The sequence below is a fragment of the Rana temporaria genome, chromosome 6 (assembly GCF_905171775.1).
Source record: "Rana temporaria chromosome 6, aRanTem1.1, whole genome shotgun sequence".
NCBI classification, from domain to species: domain Eukaryota; kingdom Metazoa; phylum Chordata; class Amphibia; order Anura; family Ranidae; genus Rana; species Rana temporaria.
In genome coordinates this window covers 150,796,894-150,820,826 of record NC_053494.1, presented here as the reverse complement: position 1 = coordinate 150,820,826, position 23,933 = coordinate 150,796,894, and the positions used below count along the sequence as shown (strand labels likewise).

Genomic DNA, 23,933 nt, shown 5'->3' with positions numbered 1-23,933 from the left:
TATATGTGTGTATGTATATATATATATTGTGTGTGTGTGTTTTACCAAAAGTAATAGCGTCTACAAACTGTGGGATAATTCTTCTTCTTTTTTTTTTTTTTTTTTTTTTTAAGTAATACACCTAACTGACACACTTTGGGGACCAGTGACACTAATACAGTGATCGGTGCTAAAAAAAAAATATACACGGTCACCGTAATAATGACACTGGCAGGGAAAGGGATTAACATCAGGGGCGATCAAAGGGTTAAATATGTTTCTAGGAAGTGCTTTGACTGGGGGAAGGTAAAGATCTATGTGCTTGCTTAGCAGAAACACAGGATCAGTACATTCCCCTCTCACAGAACGGTGGTCTGCCTTGTTTACGACAACAAAGCGTCCAGTCACAGCGGGAGCTGGTGGCACGCACGGCCCTGATCTGGGATTGGCAGATCACGCTATAGGTACATTCTATAATGGCACATGCAGAAGAAGAGGAGGAGTGTCCAGCACTGGTGGGAGACCCCAGAAAAGGAGTCTTGGGGCTGCTTTGTGCAATACTGTTGCACATAGCAGGTAACATAATGTTTATTATTTTAAGAGAAAAAAAAATAAGTAAGATTGCGTTATATAATTGTCTGTTCACACTACCGCGACTTGGGATCCAACTTGTGTCGCGCGACATGAGAAATTCAATTGAAGTGAATGAGAGCCGTCTTAATGTACACTACTGAAGTCGCTCCGACTTCAGAAAAGGTTTCTGTACTACTTCAAGACGACTTATAGACAACTTGTACCCATTGATTTCAATGGAAGTTGCCACAGAAGTCGGATCACTGTCTTGACTGAAGAAACTTTACAGGAAAAGAAAATAGTTTACTCTTGCAAACCCCTCCCTCCCACAGAGCTGATTATTCTGTGATTGGCCACAGCCAAAGTCGCCTGTCATGGAGGCAATTTTAAGTCGCGTTGTAAGTTGCTTAAGTCGCCTTGCAAAGTCGCACTGTAAGTCGGGTTGCCCCTGTGTGAACCGGCACTAAGTGTATTGCTTTGGCAATAGTAGAAATGTGGAGAAATATGAAGGGTAATATTTACATGGTTTTTCTTTATTTTAGAGATGACTGGGTAAACAAATTTAAAGTGGAATTCCAGCCTAACACTAGATATGATTAAGAATGTTCCCTCCTACCTACTATCTATCCTGCATATCCTGTGTGAAAAAAATTTGTATACTTACCTAAACGTATCCTATTTTTAGTCCAGTCATATGAATCGCAGGCTTTGGGAGCGGCGGCTGCAGGGTAGATGACGGTGACAAAAGCTGGGACATGGGAGCCTATGAGTGAGGTCATGGCTCTTGGATTTCTCAACCATTGTCAGGTGCTCCCTGACATAGGGGAGATGGAGCTGCAGGATCCTGTAGTTGGACCAGAGCAGACTAAAAATAGGAGGGGGGAGGGAACATTTCTAAGCATAGTTAGTGTTAGGCTGGGATTCCACTTTAAGTTTCTATGCATAATGACTAAATATTTTAAAAAATGGTGTGTTTTATAATATGATGTAGGTTTGTTAATGCTGTGTAGCAAAAATTACAAATGTGTCCCTAGTTGTGTTTTATACAAAGCATCTCTATTTGTAGGTGCTTATTTGATTTGTTGTGGAGTGGTAAGTGGACATTAGTCTAGAGCAGGGGTCGACAAATCCCGGTCGCCATGGCGACTAGAAATGGTGTCCTGGCGACTTGGCTTGGAAGGTGGGCAAAAAAAAATCCTAAAATGTCTATCCACAAATAGCGGCCTCCACAAGGGGATTAGAAGCAAAATCCAGCAGGAGTTAGAGCATAAAAGAGGAGAGGCGCCTCTAAGTGTAGCAGTATGGTTACATTTTAAGGTGTTTTAAAGGTTTGTTTTTTATTTTCTAAATGGGTTCCTTTTAAGCTAGTGCATTGTTGGTTCACTTACCTTTTCCTTCGATTTCCCTTCTAAATGTTTTTTTTTCTTTGTCTGAATTTCTCACTTCCTGTTTCTCCTCAGTAAGCTTGCCCCCATCATCTGGCTGGGGGTTAGTCAGCCAGAACAGCTTACTGAGGAGGAACAGGAAGTGAGAAATTCAGACAAAGAAAAAAAAAAAATAATAACATTTAGAAGGGAAATCGAAGGAAAAGGTAAGTGAACCAACAATGCACTAGCTTAAAGGAACTTCTTTAGAAAATTAAAAACAAACCTTTTCAACCCCTTTTAATGAAGGTACAACATTTAGCAACTCACATGGTTGATGATTAAAAGAGGCACATCCAAGTATGCAGGCATCAGGGGTAAGCAGCGTGGAAGGGTTGACGTTGATGGTTTTGTGGAGGAGGGTTTATGTGGACAGCTTTACCCCTGATGCCTGCATGCTTATTCCCTGTACACACGATCGGAATTTCCGATGGAATTTTTCATCTGAATTCCGTTCAATCTGTCTTGCATACACACTGTCAGACCAAATTCCGACTGTCCAAAGCGCAGTGACGTAAAACACTACGACGAGCCGAAAATGCAGTTCAATGCTTCCGAGCATGCGTCGACTTGATTTTGAGCATGCGTGTTTTTTTTCTCCGTCGGAGTTCCACACAGACAATCTGAATTTCCGGTAGGATTTTTTTCCATTTCTAAACTCCGATGGAAAAAAGTCCGATGGGGCCCACACACGGTCGGAATATCCGGTGAAAAAATTCCGTCTGACTTTTTTTCATCGGAAATTCCGATCGTGTGTACAAGACATTAGATGTGCCTGTTTTAACCATCAACCATGTGAGTTGCTAAATGTTGTACCTCCATTAAATGTAACCATATTGCTACACTTGATGGCGCCTCTCAAACCAAGGTTTTACTGCTCTTCTTTTTCTACAGACCTTCCCATTTCACACACCACCAAGTTTAGTCTTTAAAATCATTTTATCAGTAATAAGTGAGTATAAAATTGTTTGTATAGCTTAAATTTATAAAAAGAATATGCTGTTTGCATCCTGTCCCAAAAGTGCAACAGGAAGTGGAATAAAATCTCTACAAAGTAAGCGTTTTCCCTTCTTAGACCGTTATGCCTGGATTATATGTTCTAATTTCCTTGTTCTAGTGGCTGAGAAGCCACAAACTTCGAAGGCACCCATACAGGGGTGTAAAGCTGCAAGGATGTTTGGCTTTACAGCACAGCAAAAATTATCTTCCCAGTAAGTGCTTGTTCCTTTCACTTGTTGCTGTTTATGATGGCTGAATTTTTCCTGGTCTTCTTCTTTTCATCCAACCTACCTCGCCATTTCCTCTCTTTGAATCTAAGTAAAAATAACAAGGTACAGAAACCATTAGAACTCCGTTCTCCAAGTCCTTTTGTTCTGGTTCATTGTATTTGGTAACAATTTATTGATACCTTGGTTTATGCACCAATATTGATGGGTGTCAGCTCTGTGAATGTTGTTAAATAAAATGGGGGAAAAATAGGAAATTTACTAGTAAATGCAATGTAATTCCAGGTATACAGGTAATTTTTCCAGTAATTCCAATCGGCAAAAATTATCAAAGGAAGATAAACTACCAATAATGGTTTTTGTATTTACAAGTATATTTGTATGACAGGGATGTTGACGCATTCCCTTGAACCATTAGATTGTTTTGCAATCTGAAGATTGTCGAAAGTGATTGAATTGCTTTGTGTGTACCCTGCATAAGAAGTACAGATTATTGAAGGGTTAAAGTTACCACTCCAGCAAATGCTAGTGCTGATATTGGATATTTGTATTTAAGGTGCATCTCGCAGAGCATGTCTAAAGTGTTTTTTTTTTTTTTTTTGTTTTTTATATATACAGGTATGAAGTATTTTCCTGAAGCAGAACAGTTTTATATAGACAAGACCAGTGTTGATGGAGATCTCCCCCCCTCAACATACGCTGGCCTTTGCAGCCTGGAGAAGTTTTATGAGGACCCAAAGAGCCCTGATGGAAATTCATACCGTGTACAGAGCTGGATGTTTGGCATACGCATGCTGCAATATGCAGACGCTCTGGAACATCTTCTACGCACAGGTATAATAAATCATGCAATTCAAGGGAAAAACAGCAAGTGTATATTCTCTGAGCCAAGCATCTTAATTCATGAGCAAAAAAACTGTTTATGGAACCAGAAAATGTACATATTGACGACAGTAGAAAAGACACAAAAACATTAGGTTGTGGCTTTCATTTTTTTTTTTTAGCCCTATTGACCTAGTGTGGGGTGTTTTGTCAATTTGTCAAGTGCTGGTCCAACGTATTAAGGAACTGGGTGCATACAAGAAAAAGAAGACCAAGTCAAACAGTCCAATAATTCTCGGACCCATGGGTGACTTCCCACTCATTAGCCAGGTAGTTAGGTCACTGAAGAAGTGAAATGTGAACAGTAGACAATGAACTTTAGTATCTTTTGCATCGTCCCCAACAGGGGGAACTATTGTATAATATAAATGTGAAGAAATAATATGCACAGGGAAATCTGTTTAACTTTTAACGTATTATTAACTACTGCCTGTTCCCTTACTTGGACTTTTGCAAACCCTTCCACCTTACCCCCAGGCCTTCGCTTAATTTGGGGGTAAATAGTTTAAATAAATTGCATTTTTAAATAAATTTAAAGAGTGTCTAAAGCAGGGGTCTCAAACTGGTGGCCCTCCAGCTGTGGCAAAACTACAAGTCCCATGAGGCATTGCAAGGCTGACAGTTACAAGCATGACTCCCACAGGCAGAGGCATGATGGGACTTGTAGTTTTGCAACAGCTGGGGGCCCACCAGTTTGAGACCCCTGGTCTAAAGCCTATATTGAATACCCTCTTTTAGAAAATCCTTACACATTAGTTGGGCATTTTTGTGATTATCCTAATTAAGGGACTGCTCCTACATCGTCCAATAATTTGGTCATCTGATATACCTTTTATTGTCTCTGTGATATTTAACTTAGAATCTTGCAAAGAATTTCCTAGAAATTGATTTTTAGAAGCGGTTTGCATAGATTTCCCTGTAGCCTTTTTAGATTAATCTTTTTGGATCTTGCGTTCACAGGTGTAGGGGTTGGGCTTTTTAAGGTTCAGTTGGATGCCCTATCGGATAACTATAAGATTAATGCTGGATTCACCCCCAGGTGCCCCAACTTGCATTGCAATGCACTTTGTATTGTATTGCACTTTGTATCATCGGCACGGGTCATGATGCACATTGTGATGCGTTCACATACGCATTTTAAAGCATGTTTGAACCTATGTTTTGATGCATTTTCATTGATTTAATGGAAAACGCATCAAGCAAAGGTTCAAATCCAGCCTAACCGCTAAGTGTTGTGTAACATGTATAAAGAGGATTCACATGTTTCTAATGTATTTTTCAGTTTTAGTGAAGGTTCTTTAATCTTAAGCAACTCAAGTACGGCTATCATCAATTTTTTGTACAATGGATAGCCATATTTCTACCTGAAAGTTGCTGCCACAGGCAAATTTGAAATATCCTGGAAAAGTAACTTTCCATAGAGAACCCACTTCCCTCCTTTCTAACATTGTATAGAGCAGTATGTGTTGTGTATAGAGGGGATGTTCCATAACTTAATTTAACACTTTATTTCTGCCCAGGGCTGCTGTTGGTCATCACGGTGCACCATACAGCCTACCTGACAGGGCCCCACCGAAAATATCAAATGGCATTTTTTGCTAAAATGCAATGGTTGCAATGCTGTTTTGCAGCCATGGCAGAAATTATACCCGTTCTACAGCCACCCCTTATTTTATTTTATATATATATATATTTTTTTTTTTATTGCCAAATTGTAATTTTGCATTGTGCGATCGCACTGCAACTGTGAGCCAAGTGTTTGGCTTGCAGTTGCAGAGCGGCCCCATTGAACTCAACAGGGAGTTTAATAGGTTCAAAGGTGGTGCTGCCTCCCACCCTGCATCCTGTGTTAAAAATGAAGCAGCTGTGTAGTAAAACATTACAGCCACAGCATGTATACAGCCCTGTCTGACTGTATTTTTAGGATTTGGGTGTGCAGCTAAGAGTCCTTAGGCCGCATTCACATTTTGCATTTCCTAAATAAGTAACAAAGTGCATGGAAAATGCAGTTATAAATGCACTGCAAGCTCACATGGCACCCCAAAAACACTTGGCAGACTCGCGTTTTGTCATGTGGCAAACTTAAAGCTGCATGCCTGAAAAGAGCATTCTATAGTGCATTTGTCAAACGCAGGGCACTCCGTTCAAGTGAATTTAAAAAAATATAATTACAATAAAGTAATTCTGTACAAATAACTAAAATGCTTTTTATTTTTTTATTTGTAAGGTCAGGGAGTGATATTGGAACGCTCTCCCTTCAGTGATTTTGTTTTCCTTGAAGCCATGTTAAAGAATGAATACATTCGCCCACAATGTAAGTAAAATATGTTGCTACATCAAAAATGCATAATTTGTTCACACATTTCTGTGTGTGTTTTTTTTTTTATTTTTATAGATTGGCTTTCCCTGGGATTAACTTTACAACTATGTTACTTAACAAGGGGTTCCAGCTGTTATAGTTATTTCTTGTTTTTGAGGAACATTAATTAAAAATATATAAAGCTAAAAGTCTAGGTGATGTTGACCATCAGCATGCAATGCATAGTAGCCCATTATGCTTTACCTTTGCAGGGAAATAAAGAAGAAGTAAAACCCATTAGGTTTTACTTCCTCTTTATTTTCTTGCAAAGGTAAAGCATAATGGGCTACTATGCATCGCTTACCTGAAACCGAAGCCTGCGATGTCACTGCTGTCCCCACTAGCAGCGAGCGTCCATCTTCACCCCTCTTCCTTCCGGGGCCACAAACTCCGGCTCTGTGACTGGCCGGAGTCGCATGACGTCACTCCCGCGCATGCGTGCGTGAGCCGCCAGTCACGGCATGACCTCCTTTTAGAAACGGCACGATTGCCGTTTCTAAAGTGCACCGTAGACATCAGTGCACGTCTCTTTTGTAAATATCTCCTAAACCGTGGAGGTTTAGGAGATATTTCCAGCACCTACAGGTAAGCCTTAATCTAGGCTTACCTGTAGGTAAAAGTGGTTGTACGGGGTGTACAACCACTTTAAGCTTTGACAATAAAACCTGGAAGCTGATTGGTTTCTATGCAGAGTTGCACCAGATTCAGCATTCTCCAGTTTTAGTAAATCAACCCCATTGTGTCTCTTGACTTCTAACTGTATTCCTAAACCTAATCCAACAGGGATATCTTAATTTATTAAGAGCAGTTTTTTTATGTCCTTTATTCCATTAACCACTTCATTACTGGGCACTTAAACCCCCTTTGTGCCCAGACCAATTTTCAGCTTTCAGCGCTGACGCATTTTGAATGACAATTGCGTGGACATACAACACGGTACCCAAATTATATTTTTATCATTTTTTCCCCACAAATAGAGCTTTCTTTTGGTGGTATTTGATCATCTCTGCGATTTTTATTTTTTGCGCTATAAACATAAAAAAACAGAAAATTTTGAAAAAAAACACTATTTTTTACTTTTTGTTATAATAATATCCCAATTTTTTTTAAAAAAAAAAAAATTCCCTCGGTTTAGGGCGATACGTATTCTTCTTCATATTTTTGTTAAAAAAATCGCAATAAGCGTATATTGATTGGTTTGCGCAAAAGTTATAGCGCCTACAAAATAGGGGATAGATTTATGATTTTTTTTTTTTTTTTACTAGTAATGGCAGGGATTTGCGATTTTTTTTTTTTTTTTTTTTTTTTTTGTCAGGCCTGCGATATTGAGGCGCGGACACATCGGACACTTTTGACACAATTTTGGGACCATTCACATTTATACAGCGATCAGTGCTTTAAAAATGCACTAATTACTGTATAAATGTGATTGGCAGTGAAGGGGTTAACACTAGGGGGTGAGGAAGGGGTTAAATGTATTCCCTCATTGTGTTCTTACTGTGTGGGGGGAGGGGGGTGACTGGGGGAGGTGATCGATGCTGTGTCCCTATGTAAAGGGACACAGATCGGTCTCCTCTCTCCCTGACAGCACGTGGAGCTCTGTGTTTACACACAGAGCTCCACGTCCTGTGTTACCGACCATCGCGGGTGCCTGGCGGACATCGCGGCCGCCAGGCACTCGCATCGGCTCCCGAACGATGCGCCGAGCACGTTGTATCCCCGCTGCGCGCCCCCAGCGGCGTGCACGGGGAACAACAGGACGTCTAAAGACGTCCAGTCGGCACTTGAGAGCCGCGCTGTGGACGTCTTTCGTCTATAGCGTGGCCCTCTAGTGGTTAAATTGTGCCTGTGTTTCAGGTCTCTGAACTCATATTCTCATACTGTTATTTACAGACCTTTCAGTCTGATACTATATCTATATATCTTGCCTTTCTTGTCTTAGGTGTGAAGCATTATAATGAGATAAAGGATGTAAGCATCGATGAGTTCCTGCCTCCACATGTAGCTATATATGTGGATGTCCCAGCTGCTGATGTGTACAAGAAGATTCAAGAGAAAGGAAATGTAATTTTTTAATTTGGTTTATTATATTGATATTTCATTCCACGCAAACTACATGTGCACACTGTCTGTTTCTTCTTGCCGTTGGCTTTCTGCTACTACCTCTACACTATTTTTTGCTTTCAGGCTTTTGAAAAGAAAGTTGCTCTACCATATCTTCAGAGTATTGAGGATGCATACAAAACATCTTTTCTCCCCAAGATTAGGTGAGAATGATATTGGATTATAACAAATAATATTTTTATTACTGTCTAATCTTCACAATCCAAAAATTGGAGACCGTAAAGTAGAACTAAAGTGAATTTTTTATTTTGCATAGAGTAAAGTAGTGTTATACATCCTATCCCATTGAGGAGATTTCCCTTACATCCTACTCCGAAGCCAAAGCAGGAAGTGAGGGAAATCCCCTGTAGCCATCGGAACTAACGTCTTTATTGAAAGAGGGAAAAAAATGGCTTTCAGTATTTACATAATTTTATACTGTCAGTGATTTTTTTTTTTTTCTCCACCTTTTGGCATTGGCCTTGTTCTCGCCACTATCAACTGTCACGGCTTCTGAGTTTACAAGTGTTAGCACAGCTAGGCTCTCTGACTCTCGCACAAACCTCCCTGCTTCTGCACTCAGAGGTCAGAACTGGTGAAAGAAGGGTTCAGAGGGGTACAGGGGAGGAGCAAAGGTGAACATTGCTGAAAGGTACAGGGCACATTGCACTTTAATATTTTAGCACAAAAGTAAATTCTTTTGTGGATGGTGGGGTGCAGAGGTGAGCTTTGGACAGGGAAAAGAGGTGAGCTGCGGACTGGAGGTGCAGAAGCAAGTAACGAAAAGGGTTGCAAAGTTTTAGCTGTGGACAGAGTGGCAGAGGTGAATAATGGGTGTTGCTTTTTAGGGGGGAAAATTTTTTCAATGAGAAAGGTTTTTACTTGGTGAGGAGGGAGATACAGTGTACAGAGATCAGTGTTCAGTTGGATTTGGTGGAAGGTCATTTTTGGTTGATAAACTAGCGTGCTACACACCCCTAGTATTTTAAGGATTCGCAATCCCTTTAAGGCCACTTTCACACTGGGGCGAGAGGTGCGTTGGCGCATTACCGCCAATTTCGCGGCGCTATTTGGTTGCGAGCGGTTTTACACCCCGCTAGCAGCCGAGAAAGAGTTAAAAACCGCTGCATAGCGCCTTTGCAGAGGCGCATTGCCGGCGGTGTCCCATTGATTTCAATGGGAGTGAGCGGTATACACACCGCTCCAAAGATGTGGCTAGCAGGACTTTTTTACCACCCTGCTAGCGCACCGCTCCATTGTGAAAGCCCTCATGTGGAAACAGCAGCGGCTGTTTAGGGTCGGTTTGCAGGCGCAGTACATGCAAACCGCTCCAGTGTGAAAGGGGTCTAACAATACCACTTTAAGACCCTCCCACTGCTAATGCAATTTGGCCACACCCACCCTGCGATGGAGCAGGCACGGCACGCCACATCACTACTTTCCCACCCGGTGAGGGGGGGTTGATCTTCTGCACCTATAGTCTGACAAAAAAAAGCACTGTATTTTTTAAAAAGAGAGATTTTCTCACTTTACAGTGGCTGTCAAGAATTGGATAAGGAACCAATAATGTTTCGCTTGGCGTACCAGGCAGCTTCTCTTCATTTTTAAACAGAATAACAAATCCGCGCAATAAACACAAACGCATAAGCAGCTGGACACTAGGAGTCAAAAAATGTCCTATGTCAGATATACAAAAGATAGTGCAACGCTAAATAAAAGTCATCCACTGTACTAATAGGTGACTGTAAACTGTCTTCCGCCCCATGTATGCAGGTCCTTGCTTTTCCTAGCCACGCCTGCCGATGTTTGTCACATGACCGCTCATATGTTCAGGCTCTAGCCTATCAGAGCCGTGCCTGCCAGTCACATGATCGCCCCTGTTCAGGCCGCCTCCCTCTATGCACGCCGCATGTATTGAATACATAACGGCGTTGTTATGGCAACCTATTATTTAATCGGGTGCACGCTGTTCATCCCTCATCCGCTGAAGAAGTCCCGCCCTAAGGGACGCAACTTTCGGGGGGAAGGACGTGACGTCACCCGCAGTCATCCGAATTTCATACCTCGCTGTATCGCCTGGCACTGGCCCAGTGCCCGTATTTGTGAGTTTTATTCTTTACTTTTAAATACAATTTGTGCCTGTATATGCGGAGAGCACTATGGTTTGTCCTCCCTTTTCTTACATCATTATATCCACGATTGCATCCACTCAATATTTGGTATCCTCTGCTGTTCTGACTGCCTGGTCCCATTTGGAGCATTGCCTGGAACATACCCGTAAGGGAAAGCGTGTTTGACCCTATCTAATGGAGGGTCCACCCTGTGAGATGAGCAGCCATTCCAGCTATCGGTGGAGGTGTCACAATATTTCCACGCTCATCACCTGCATGATATTTGTTTACAGTCACCTATTAGTACATGTGGATGACTTTTATGGACTTTTATTTAGCGCTGCACTATCTTTTGTATCTCTTCATTTTTAGTTTGCACTGGAAGCATAAAATTGAAAAGCGGATTGATCTGGGTAAAACAACTACTTTGTTTCAATGGCTCAATTGTCTAAAAATGTTCTAAACGTCTTCTTTCATTGTAGTGAGACAACTGAGGTTTTACAGTATCCTGGAGGTGATGCGTTGAATGTGGAACAGGTAAAAAAAAAAAGGCTCTTGAAAAGATAAACTATAGTTGATATCTAGTTACTGTTATAGGAAGAAACTAGGACCCCCTTCCACACGGGGACGGATCCACTTGCAGCGGTCCGCCAGCTGAGGAGATCATCTCTCCGCTGAACCGGCGGATGACCTGTCCCTCTCTGCTCACTGAGCGGGGAGGGGCTTGTCCAGCGCCGCTGTCTCCTATGGAGAGATGGGATGAAAACGGACAGCCATTCGTCTGATTCGATCGGGTCGGATGTCACCGCTGACATCTGACGCTCCATAGAGATGTATGGAGCGGCCGTTCAGGTCCGCCGAAAAAACTGACAGGTGGACCTGAACGACCCACCCGTGTGAAAGGGGCCTTAATGCGACAGGTACTTCTCTGTTATTCAGTATTGCATAAAAAGTTTTATGTTTTCTCTTTTGTTAATTGAAGGACAGTCCTACTTTGTAATGGATGGGTTTGATGTCTCTACTTGGAGGAGCAGGATGCCCCCTCTGCAGCAAATAGTTTAGTTATTTCCTAGCGTCTCAGGAGTTAGGACTTTGTTGCTCCTAGTTCTTGTAATTATTATTATTTTTGTATCTTTTTTTCGAGTTTTCAGTTCTAGTCAATGGATTTTTGTCCTGTTGACCCCCCCCCATTATCACCAACGAGTATCGGGGCATTGGCTGTGACAATTCTGTCTCGCACAGAGTAACCTGGAGGGGCATGACCCCTCGGCGGATGCATAAGACAGTTGTCCTTCAAAGGATTTTTGTACGCACTGTAAACTTCTTTTCGCTTTCGTTTATGGACGGACACCGCTCTAAATAATCTTGACAGTAGGGTTATGTTCCGTCTATCAGGAGAGGACCAGGCAGACATGTTAAATGGTTAAAAAAACATGTAATACAGCAAAGCCAAACCGCACCGCCCAGGGGGCAGGCCCTCTGGTCATAATCCCTCACCTTGCAGTCAGCAGCTCATTTTTTTTGTCTAGCATAGGAGAAGGACCTGGCTCCCTAGGGGCCCATTGGTCCTGGGGAACTTTTATTTTTAAACTTTATTTAAATGTTTTATTTTATTTTTGATCTTGAGATCTACTATCAACTGCCGGCTGGGTGACAGGCTGGCTAATATAGATCCTTGTAGTCAGGGCAGGACTTAGGGTGGTGGGGGCCCCTGGGCTTGAGTGTTGAAGGGGCCCCCTGGAGCCGAGAATTGGGGGGGATCGAAGTTGTTGAGCGGGGGGGGGGCGAATTGAATTGAAGTTGTTGAGCGGGGGGGAGCGCATTAAAGTTGTTGAGCGGGGGGGGGATTTTGCAGTTGTTGAGCGGGGGAGTGCCTCTCACCTGTGCCAACAGCCGGGGCCACAGACTGTCATTAGCCCGGCTCTCGGCTATCTTCCCTTCAGCAGCCACAGTCTTCCACACACCACTCCGGTTCCTCCTGCTTCCGTGCTGCCTCCTCTTGCAGTGCGGGAAAATTAACCCTTTTGCCGGACTGCGGGAAGAAGCTGTCTGTGCGGGAAAGTCCCACAGAATCCGTGCGTGTTGGGAGGTATGCGCAGGGTCGCCATCAGGAATTTTGGGGCCCCTTGCACAGCTTAAGGCATGGGCCCCCTGAAGCAGAGAACCTAGGGGGGGTGGGGGTGCTGCCGCCTGAAATTGAGAAGCGTGGGGGCTGCCGCAAATTGAGAAGCGGGGGGGCCTTTACAAAAAAAAGAAGAAATAAAGAAGAAAACAAATATATATAAATATATGTAGCCATCCGGGGCCCTGGGGACCTCTGGGCCTTTTAATAAAAAGAAAAAATAAAACTCTGGGCCCTTTAATAATAAAAAAAAAAAACATTTATAAAAAATACATTAAAAAAGGGAGGTTGCCATCCGGGGGCCCTGGGAACCTCTGGGCCTTTTAATAAAAAATAAAAAAATAAACAAAAATAAAAAAATAAACATTTATAAAAAAAATAAAAAAGGGGGGGTTGCCACATGGGGCCCTGGGGACCTCTGAGCCCTTTAATAAAAAAAAAAATATATATATATATATAAAAAAATGTAATTTTTTTTTATAAAAAAATAAAAAAGGTGGGTTGCCATCCGGGGGCCCTGGAGACCCCTGGGCCCTTTAATAATAATAATAAAAAATATATATATATATACATATATATATATTATATATATAAAAATAAAAAATATATAAAAAAAACATTTTTTTACAAAAAATAAATAAAAAAAAGGGGGGTTGCCATCCGGGGCCCTGGAGACCCCTGGGCCCTTTAATAATAAAAATTAAATATATATATATATATATATATATATAATATTATATATAAAAAAATATATAAAAAAAACATTTTTTTACAAAAAATAAATAAAAAAAAGGGGGGTTGCCGTCCGGGGCCCTGGGGGCCTCCGGGCCCCTGGGGACCTCCGGACCCCTAAAAAAAAAAAAAAAAAAAAAAAAAAAATTTTTTTTTTTTTTTTTTTTTTAAAGGGGGCCCCCTATTGGGTGGGGCCCCTGGGCTTGAGCCCAGTCAAGGCCAATGGTAAGTCCGGCCCTGCTTGTAGTCTCCCCAGTCTGGCTCATTCTGAACGGCAGATCACCTCATACTCCTCAGGCACACATTGTGCTGGGTATTAGAGTGGACCGCAGCACTGAACAGTACCAGGTGGGGGCGGTGAGTTCCTCTGGGGTTAACCCCTTGGTCTCTGGCAGCAAGGAGGGTGGGCTTTTTTTCAGTATACCTTGACTTGGTCCCTGAGTGGCTATCAGGTGAGCAGTATGGTGTCAGAGGCTGGCGCTTCTTCCCCAGAGATTCCAGTGATAGCAACTGGTCCCCCAGCACCTGAAGTACAGGTAGATGCTTTGTCGGCGGTCCTGGAATCATTTGTTGCTAGGGTGGAAGCGGTGTGTGGGCGTAAGGGGGGTAAAAATCGCCCCCCCCCCCACAATCATCTGGGGAAAGCTCTGATTCAGACTCGGGCCTGGCCGTGGCACAGGTCCCCTGCTCTGAGGTATCGGAGGATGCGGACCGGGACCTTTCAGACAGCGAGGAGGACTCTGTGTCCATGGGCAGTGCAGGAGAAGGCGCTTGTGGGGCACTTATCGCGGTGCGGGAAACCCTCAAATTGGAGGATGCGACTGGGGCATCTGCTGAGGTGCAGGTCCGTTTTGGGTCCCGCAAGTCGACCTGCACTGCAAAGGTTTTTTTTTTTTTTTTTTTTTTTTGTGACTTATTTTAATGAAGTTTATAGACAAGGAATGGGAACGGACACAGAGGACCCTTCGTGGTCCCAAAACGCATGGCAGTCCGTTACCCTTTTGAGGAAAGCCTTTTGAAAATATGGTTGTGGGGTCCACGGTTGGGGACCCCCCGGTGTCTAGGTTGAACACGTTCACCACAATTCCGGTAGAGGGGACCCCTGCGTTCAAGGACCCTACTGACAGGAGGTCAGCATTGCGACCAGTATTGGCCGTGGCGCTGGTGTCAGACTCTTACTGAGTGGGCAAAATTGTTGCACCGCTAACTAGAGAAGCAACAGGCTTCCCCGGTCTGTGTGGAGTTGGCTGACCAGCTGGTGCATGTCCTTACGCATGTCTGCGATGCAGCTTTGGATACAGCTCCCTTGCTCTCCAGAGCCTCAGTATCTCCTGTGGTACTTAGTTGCCTAAATTGGCTAAAATGCTAGTCCGCGGACCAAATTTCCAGAAGGCACTGGCAGATTTACCCTTCCAGGGTGAGAGGCTATTTGGAGCATCACTGGGGGTAAGAGTACATTACTCCCACAATCCAGAAAGGGTAAGGAACCACGTCGTAGGCCAGGGCCCTCCTTTACTGCTCAGAAGCTGTATTTTCATCCGTCTGGGCCTGCAGGTAAGCGTTCCCAGGCTGACAAGGGGCCAGCTGAGGGACAAAAGCGTCCCTGGATTCACAAGCAAAACAAGTCTGCGAACAAATCTATGACAGCATGATGGTTTGCCCCCGCCCGACTCTCGGGTGGGTTTTTGGGTGGAAGCTGGTTTGCTTGCTGTGCCCACCCCTCGTTTTTTTTTTTTTTTTACACTGCTTGGGGACGTCCCTACTGTCAAGATTATTTGGATCTGTGTCCGTCCATGAACGACAGTGAAAATTAGGATTTTTGTACTCGCTGTAAATTCCTTTTCTTTGAAGTTCTTGGACGGACACAGTACCCACCCCTTCTTTTTGAAGTTTGTACTGCTTTTAGACGAACTGAGCTGCTAACTGCAGGGTGAGGGGTTATGACAAGAGGGCCCGCCCCCTGGGCGGTGCTGTTCGGCTTTGCTGTATTACATGTTTTTTAACCACTTAACATGTCTGCCTAGTCCTTTCCTGATAGGTGTCCTCTCCTATACCGCTGTCTACTAACTGAGCTCCTTGCTGCAGATGGGAATTTGGCCACCTCCAGAGCCCCCCCATGTTATTTAGTTTGGTTGCATATGGCTTCCTGCTCCTGTAGGCGGCAACATCAAATCTATCCATTATGACCTTTTTTTTTTTTTTTTTCTTTGTTGAGTTACTCATATGGTCCTTTTAACACTTCTTGCTATGGCAGTACCTATTATAATAAAATCCCAAATACTAGGCATGAATTACAGAAGTAGAATTATGACCCTCAATTAACTCAGGATTTTCTGTTTTATTTTCTTTTTTTTTTTTTTTTTTATCAGAATTGCCTTGGTAACTTGTGTAGCTTTGGGAACAGGGTTGTTTTATATCAATTGTGAATAATTATAATTCCTTCTACGTTCTGCCATATATCACCATGCTCTGTCCCTACCTTTGTAGGTTGCTGAGGATCTCGAATACGTGAAGATCACTAAAGGTCCATGGTTGGAGCAGAGTGACGTCACCTTCCATCATTTACGTCTACTGTAAGTGCCGCCCCATTTTGTTCTCATTTCAGACTTGGCCTAACTTGTAGGGTGTAGCCAAACTAAATGTAATAATGATTGAATTGTAATGCAGTTGCAAGTTGTTATTTTTGATACAGTACAGGACACAGGCATTGCTTTAGACAACTGGATTGGACACTGGCAAATCAGAGCAGCTAGGACCCCCAAATAACCCCTCCCACTCCTAGCAATCATCAGTTTTTTAGCAAGTGTCCTTAGTGGATTGATGTCACCACTCTACCGAGGGAGATTGCTTGCTGCTTCTGGAATATTTTTAGGCCAGGTACTTGGCTGTACACCAGACAGGCAGGCTAATTGCACGGCTTTCAGATCAGTACCTGAGGTATGCCACTGGGACCATTCCTGGACCCTGCCAAAGAGAAAAGATGCAGAGCTGGCCTGTAACATGCTTCAGGCACGAGAATAGCAGTAGGTGCTCCTCTTTGATGCATCATGCAAGAGCAGAGTGTCCCCAGCAGCCACTGATTTCCTCCAATACTGGGGCATGCATAATGAGCAGTTACCAGCAGGTAAACCGTGGCAGAGTGCAGGCTGTGATGCTGGGCTTGAGTGTTCACAACCCAGGGAGCAGACAAGCAATTTAAAACGCTATCACAGCCATGAGCGCTATGTGCACTGCAGCCCAGAGAGCAGCCATGACAGTTTAACCACTTCAATCCCTTAGGATGTACCTGTACATCCTCGGGTTGAAGTGGCTGTACTGAGATGCAGCTGCAGCCATGATCCGGTACCAATATTTTCAGGTAGCGATTTAGCTTTCTTGTAGAAGTAATCTGAGCAGTTCTACGCGCCTCCCACAGGGGAGTTGGGAACCGACAATGCTTGGTGTGCCGAGGGGAGGAAACAACATCCATACCCGCCTCCCCTCTGTGATGTAAGAAACAATTATTTTGTCACCTCCAGTTTTAGCTCTTTGCTTACTGGCCGTTACCTGCCTGTGAAGCAGCCCATCAGACGGCTCTGTGTTTGATCGTGTGCATTGGAAGAATTGTCTTCAGACTGAAATGGAAACCTTTTCTCCATTGCGCAAATGGATACTGGGTGACTTGTGAAGGAGCTCTTTATTGGCTATACCATAGAAATAATCCGGTGGGACCTGTCTAGTCCAGTGCATTCTAAACCACGTTTTACTGCAGAGAAGGTAAAGCATAGAGATTAGCTACATTTTATTTTAGAGCCTGCACACTTTTTGAAAATGTGTTTTATACATCTAAAAAAAAAAAAAATTTTTATAAAACTATATCCAAACCCTAAATGGTCTGTTTAAATATAGTGCTAAAACCTGTTTTTGTTATGTCTATTGAGAAGTGTAAAAATACCTTTTTTGATCCTGCCACAAATACACTCTTATCACATAGATATCAGAGAAGCCTATCCTACCCACATCTAACAACTGTATTTTAATTTTGTCCGTCTGATCACCCCCCACATCTACTACCCTTTGTTCCACTTGACCCTCCCCTCTAGATTGTAAGCTCTAACGAGCAGGGCCCTCTGATCCTTCCTGTATTGTATTGTAACTGTACTGTCTTCCCTGATGTTGTAAAGCAATGCGCAAACTGTTGGCGCTATATAAATCCTGTATAATAATAATATGCCCCAAGCCATCTCAGTAGACCGCAAAACACCTTCCCTTATGTTATGGTGAAAAGAGGGGGAGTTGTTCTGTAATTCCAACACACTTCTTATCCTAGGGTAGTGATGGCGAACCTTGGAACTCCGTATGTTTTGGAACTACATTTCCCATGATGTTCATGTACTCTGCAGTGTAGTTGAGCATCATGGAAAATTTAGTTCCAAAACATCTAGGGTGCGCCATCACTGTCCTAGGGTGACAATATTTGGTCCTCAATAGATACAGCACAGTTAGTGTTGTCTCATTAGGACAGAGTGTTATTGGCAGGATCACCAGGTCACAAGAGATAAAGCCTGAAAATAAATGTAATTGCTACATTTAACCACTTGTCGCCGATCGATGTATAGGTACTTCACTTGAATCCAAGTGGTTGTATCTGAATGATGCCTGCAGCAGTGTTTTTTTTTTTTTTTTTTTTTTTTTTTTTTAGAGCCGGTGGTAAGTATAAAATTGGAGTGGCTAACTAGTCGCTCTAATTCTGTTACAAGCAGTGGGAGGGGATGTCCTCCTGCAGCTCGCTAGGGCCCTCCTGTCCCACCAGGAGACCCATCAACCAGCCGACACCCGAACAAAGCCGGGACCATAGCGGTACCCCAGAAGCGATGAAATGGCGCCAATGACATCTAGGTGCCATTTTCAAAGAAAATGTATATATATTTTTTTTTTTTTTTTTTCTCTTGGGCTTAGAATTGCCTTAAAATAAGACTGTTGTATTTTGTACTATTTGTGGTTATATTTCCTTCCACCTTTTTATTTAGTTGATATAGAATAAGAGTAAAGAATATATGTTCTGTCTCTTTAACAGTTATCTGTGACTAACTTTATTCTGTTGCCCTTGCAGGGTGCAAGATAAATACAAGGTTGCCAATCTCTTTGTCTTGCCCACCTTTATCCCAGAAGTCACAGTTGGAGGAATAATGTATGACAAGTTATACTATCAGTACCGAAATGTAAGAGGCCTTTGTACTGATGCCTGTGACTTATTTGTGTTTTTGAGATTATTATTTTTCAATTTTATTTATTTTTTATTTATTTTTTTCAGCTTAAAGGTAAAAAGTATGCACAGGGATACAATGACGATGTTGGTGACAAGTACATTTGGCTGAAGTGAAAGAAAAAATGGATTTAAAGTTTTGTTCTGAGAATCTGTTCCCAGTTACTTTACACGACTGCCTGGCAAAACTCTTAATATCGTCATGGCAGTGTAGACATGGTAATAGTGCTGCCCTATGAGCAGCCAATGTCGTGATGGAATTTACAATATTTATAAGACAGGTTTTGTCACCATAAAAAATAAATAAACAAATTGTATGTCATTTTATGGTAAATGGTTCTGTCTTTTCTAGATAGAGAAAAATGTGTTAGTGTTGAAATAACTGATTTATTTTTTTATCTTTTTAGTAAACGTGAAGATACAGAACACAGTTTGCTTTATATTGGCAAGAGCCAAATTGAACATTCTGGAATTTATATTGTGGTTTAATCTGGCATATTCATGTCCGTGCCACGTATCTAGGTGTCTGGGAGTAATGCACACTCTTATTTTCCAAGACAGTGTTGTTATGATGGCCGACAGAGACCCATAGATTGCTTCAATTTGAAGCTAGCACATTGATTGTAGACAGGCAGCCATGTATTCCTTTATTTTTGCACATTGCTGTTACCATAGTAAATAGTGTGCTAGTAATAGCTTTATATTTTTAAAGCTCATTTTGAGTCTCCATTTTTTTCCCTTATTTTCCAGGGACATGTATAGTCCAAATAATATGATGTTGAAACTGGTTTTATTTAACCTGATATTCCAGTTAGAGAGTGTGGTGGCCTAAAGAAGATCCTGGGGGAAGAGGGTGGACGGGTCTCCATGTCTGTCATGTAGTGAGTTGCAGGTTTCTGCTAAAAATTTCCCATCAGTACCGCAGGCAGGTAAAATGGACATGAGTTCAAACTGATTTTCTATGTTATAGGGAATATTTCAAAACTATGATTTAGCCTAGACCGTACCCTAAAAACCCATGATCTTTATGTCCTGAAAAATTGTTTGCTTTCTGTTTCTGAGAGCGCCTAGACAGTTGTAGCCTCAAAGCTATACATTTAGGACATTGCTGCTTTTGACTGCTAAGCTCTGAAGATTTGGTGATGTCAGTATTGTGCTGCTCACTTTTCTCTTTGCTGAAGCTGGGAAGCTGGACCCTGCCTCCACATAATGACACAGTGCAGAACAAGTCATGGTAAGTCACTAATGGGAGAAAGATCAGCTGCAGGGTGACTATACGCAATACTGGTGATTAGACCTTTGCCTATTTTTTGCCTTTTTTTAGGGCACAGTTTCCAGAGTTCTTATTTAATTACATTCATACTGATAGGGTTGAAAGGAGTGCATTGAACATGTACATTACAACTCTCAAACCTGACCATCAAATGTAGCAATTTTCATAATAATGTTCTGCCAAGCCACTAATAAATGCTTACAAAACAATGCTGAGGTGTTCAGCAGGCAACTGTTCAAATTTTGGCTGATTCCTGATGAAGTCGGAATTTGCTTAGTGGGTGGCCTTGTCAGCCCTCTTCCGTTTAACTTTCTTCAAATAAAATCAAAGAAGCTGGTTGGAAAATGATCAACCGAACAGCAGCTGCATCCAATCAGATATTGAGTATTTTGGGATTACTAGGTTGTGGCTGTCAGAATATAATAGCCCAGCAGGAGGATTCGTCCATCTGTGCTGCAGGCTAAATGAAGAAAATCTTAATAGTATATAGCCACCCTTGGGCTTAGCCATTCATTATACAATTTTATTTTAGCTTCACCAAAACCATATAATATGAGGTCATCCCTAAACACTTTTAATGTGTATTCAATTAGACAGGCGATTGCACTACATGCTGTAGTTGTAGGTAAATCCAAAGGAAATTGAAGTTGTATAATGTATGGCCGCTTCGGGTAGTTCTGAGCCGCCTTTTTTTTTTCTCCCCCTTGCTGGATAGTAAAGAGGCGCAGATAGCAGAGTGGTGTTTTTGTTAGCTAGGGCTCCCTTTAGCAGGGCCGGCCTTATGATGGGACCGGGTGGTACCATTGGTACCAGGCGGCATTTTAGGGGGGCGGCATTCTGATGTCCGCCAGCCAGCCCGCCCACTCCGCTGCCTGTGAGGAGCAGAGTGGAGCAGTCAGCAAGTGAGGACAACAGGTGTTGTCAGAGCCGCCATCAGGGGGCTACTTGCGCCGCTGACAGCCTGCCGTGCGCGGCACCCGGGTGCTATAGAGGAGGAGAGGAGAAAGTTTTACAAGCACCCGCCGCCGCCCCCCCCGCTAGCTGGAAGGAGATGCCACAGTATCCATCCTGAGCCCGCTGCCTGCCAGAACGCTGCACTCTGTGTCCTGTCACTACCTTTCCCCGGCCCCTTCCTCACTTCACTGTGTCCGCCTGTTTAATCCCACACTGCGCTGCCATTTGGATCCACCTAACCCCTCCCACTCCTACTCCCTGCATTGCCCGCAGTGTGCAATGAAAGGGGATCTACTAGCAGCTGGGCGGGAGATTTAATACAAGTATAGCTGCCTAAGCCACCCAAGGGGATGCAGTCTGAATGGGGGAGGCAATAAATGGTGAACAATCCTTTTGCCCCCACCATCACTTGCTCTGCCCCCCTTCTCCCTCCCTCTCTCCCCTTCTTACCCCCCACACACACACTCTCTCTCTCTCTCTCTCTCTCTCTGCCCTTTTCTCTCATACCTCTTTTTCTCTCTCTTTCTCGCCCCCCCCCCATTATTTTTTCCCCCTCTCACTCTTTCATCTACCTTTCTCTCATCCTCCTCCCCCCCCCCCCCCCCCATCTTTCTCCACCTCTCTTCCTCTCTCCTGTCTTTAGCTCCCTCAATTTTTCAGGTCCTCTTTATATTCCTATATACATGAATAGAGCCATGACTGGTCCCCTTTAGTTATGATATAAAATAATGAATGTGGGGGCCTTTTGGGGGGGGGGGGCAGCATTTCATTCTTGGTCCCAGGCAGCACAATGTCTTGGGCCGCCACTGCCCTTCAGTGAGCTGAAAAAAATATTTTATTTTTGCAAGAACTTTGTTTACCAAAATATGAGCTTTGCAGTCCTAGGTTCTTAAAGGGCATTTCCACTTTTACAGCAAAATTGGAAAATAACTACTTCTATCTTACATGTCCCCATTCACAAAGTAAAACTTAGAAGAAGAAAACAAACATAACATTTGCAGCTTACCTTTCTAGATGGTTAAAGGTTTAGGAGCTGGTATTCTCTATTGTATGTTAATAAGAACTGGACTTAACCAGTACCCAGCCCAGCTATTGGCACAGATCACGCCACTTCTACTGAGAAATGCTTGCAGCCAGCAGTGGCAGCTTCTCCTCAGAAACCTCAAATTAAATGTATTTTTTCTTTGCTTCAGCCCCCCACCAAAAAAATGTATTGGAACATTTACCTGTCCTTGCATCCCGTGATGTCTGCTCCCCAGCCGATTTTTTAATTTATTTTTTGTTTTAAATCGGCTCTCGGGTGCTGCTGCCGACATTCATTTTAGGTGAAACCGGCAGTAAAACCTTGCGGCTTCACAGCCAGTTCTCCACTGTGCATGGGCGAAGCGCTCTGCAGTTTGTGAATGGCCCTGCATCAAGGGAAGGAGGGGGCAGTCTCCCAAAAGTGGGGACTGGTACCCATTAACCACTAAAATCCTGCCACCTGAAAGGTGCCAAATGTGGCAGTGTGTGGGGGAGCAGCCTTATTGTGGGTAGGAAGAGATGTGTGTGTGTGTGTGTGTGTGTGTGTGTGTGTGTGGCTTGAAGATAATTTAGAGATCAATTATTCTATCAGCCAGAGGGGGGAGGGGCAGGAGGAGATGGGTGTGATATGAAGATGGCTCACAAACTGAAGTTGCTTGTAGATGACTAGCGGAGTAGAGGAAGGCTGTGACAAAGCTGATGGCCTACCCATTTACTGTTTTCTCATGCACTACTGTAGTCCAAACAGCTACAACAGCAGCAAATGGTGACAACTTTGCAGTGATTTTACTTCAGAAGGAACAGCATTATCAGCCTGAAGTGCTGATTTAACAATCTACTGGCAGAATCTGTGGATATCTATACCCCATGGGGTATCCTGACTGTGGGGACTCTGCTGTTAGAATACACTGACCAGTACTGCAGCCACAAATCTATTGAAAGTTGTCCAACAGTTCGAACAGCAGGAACGGCCATAGATGGATTAAAAGATAGCTGGACTCTGCAGCAGGTAGGTTCTAGCTGCCATTCATGATCTTCTCATGCGAGATACTGCTTTACATACTCCGTTGTGGTGAGCAATATAAAAATGTAATAACAATTATGTCTGTACGCTGGCATCTTTAATACAGATGTCCTTTGAGTATTGATTTTACTATTTCTTATCACTTTTGGTAATTAGCGGTTGTTAAAATTGCTAGCATGCCAGGGAGAATGCAAACAATGTGGTTTTGTCTTTGGATACTAGTCACCACTCGCTGAGATGTCAAAATAAGATTTCTCTGATATTGGAGAATGGATTGGGACAAAGCAAGAGTACATTTGAGATAATAAAATGCTACTTGAACTTGCATGGGTTATCCACAAGTTAACTTAAGGTTTTGGGCTTGTCACAAATGGTGCTGTCCTAATTGATACAGGAGGCACCGAATTGCTAAACCACACTGATCGGTCATAACTTTGACCAAATATAAAGTAGGTTCCCCTTTTGCCTCAAACAGCCCTCACCCAGCAAAGCATAAATGCCACTAGACCTCGAAAGGTATGCTATCTGACACCAGTAGCAGATCCTTTGATTCCTGGAAATTGCAAGGTGGGGTCTCCATGGATTGGACTTGTTTTTCCAGCACATCCCACAGATGTGCGTTTGGATTGAGAGCTGGAGAATTTGGAGGCCAAGTCAACACCTTAAACTCGTTGTGTTCCTAAAAGCATTCTTGAACCATTTTTACAGTGGCGCATTATCATACTAAAAGAGGCTGCTGTCATCAGCGAACACTGTTTTCATGCAGGGGTGTACTTGGTTAGCAACAATGGTAACATGACAAGGTAACATCCACATGAATGGCAGGATCCAAGGTTTCCCAGCCTGAATCGTAACACTGCCTCCGCTGGCTTGCCTTTCTCCCATACTGCATTCTGGTGCCAT

General features: G+C 43.1%; 1 protein-coding gene across 1 annotated transcript in view; it reads left to right on the top strand.

The window, feature by feature from the left end:
• The window catches only part of NDUFA10 (NADH:ubiquinone oxidoreductase subunit A10), a 33,123-nt gene extending 14,045 nt beyond the window's left edge, over positions 1-19,078 (top strand). The window contains exons 3-10 of the mRNA XM_040357580.1: positions 3,821-4,036; positions 6,312-6,398; positions 8,386-8,507; positions 8,631-8,710; positions 11,140-11,194; positions 15,999-16,084; positions 18,604-18,712; positions 18,805-19,078. Of these exons, the coding sequence (XP_040213514.1) occupies positions 3,821-4,036; positions 6,312-6,398; positions 8,386-8,507; positions 8,631-8,710; positions 11,140-11,194; positions 15,999-16,084; positions 18,604-18,712; positions 18,805-18,873 (824 nt within the window). The 3' untranslated portion in view covers positions 18,874-19,078. The remainder of the gene's footprint in view (positions 1-3,820; positions 4,037-6,311; positions 6,399-8,385; positions 8,508-8,630; positions 8,711-11,139; positions 11,195-15,998; positions 16,085-18,603; positions 18,713-18,804) is intronic.
• The last annotated feature ends 4,855 nt before the right edge of the window (positions 19,079-23,933 follow it).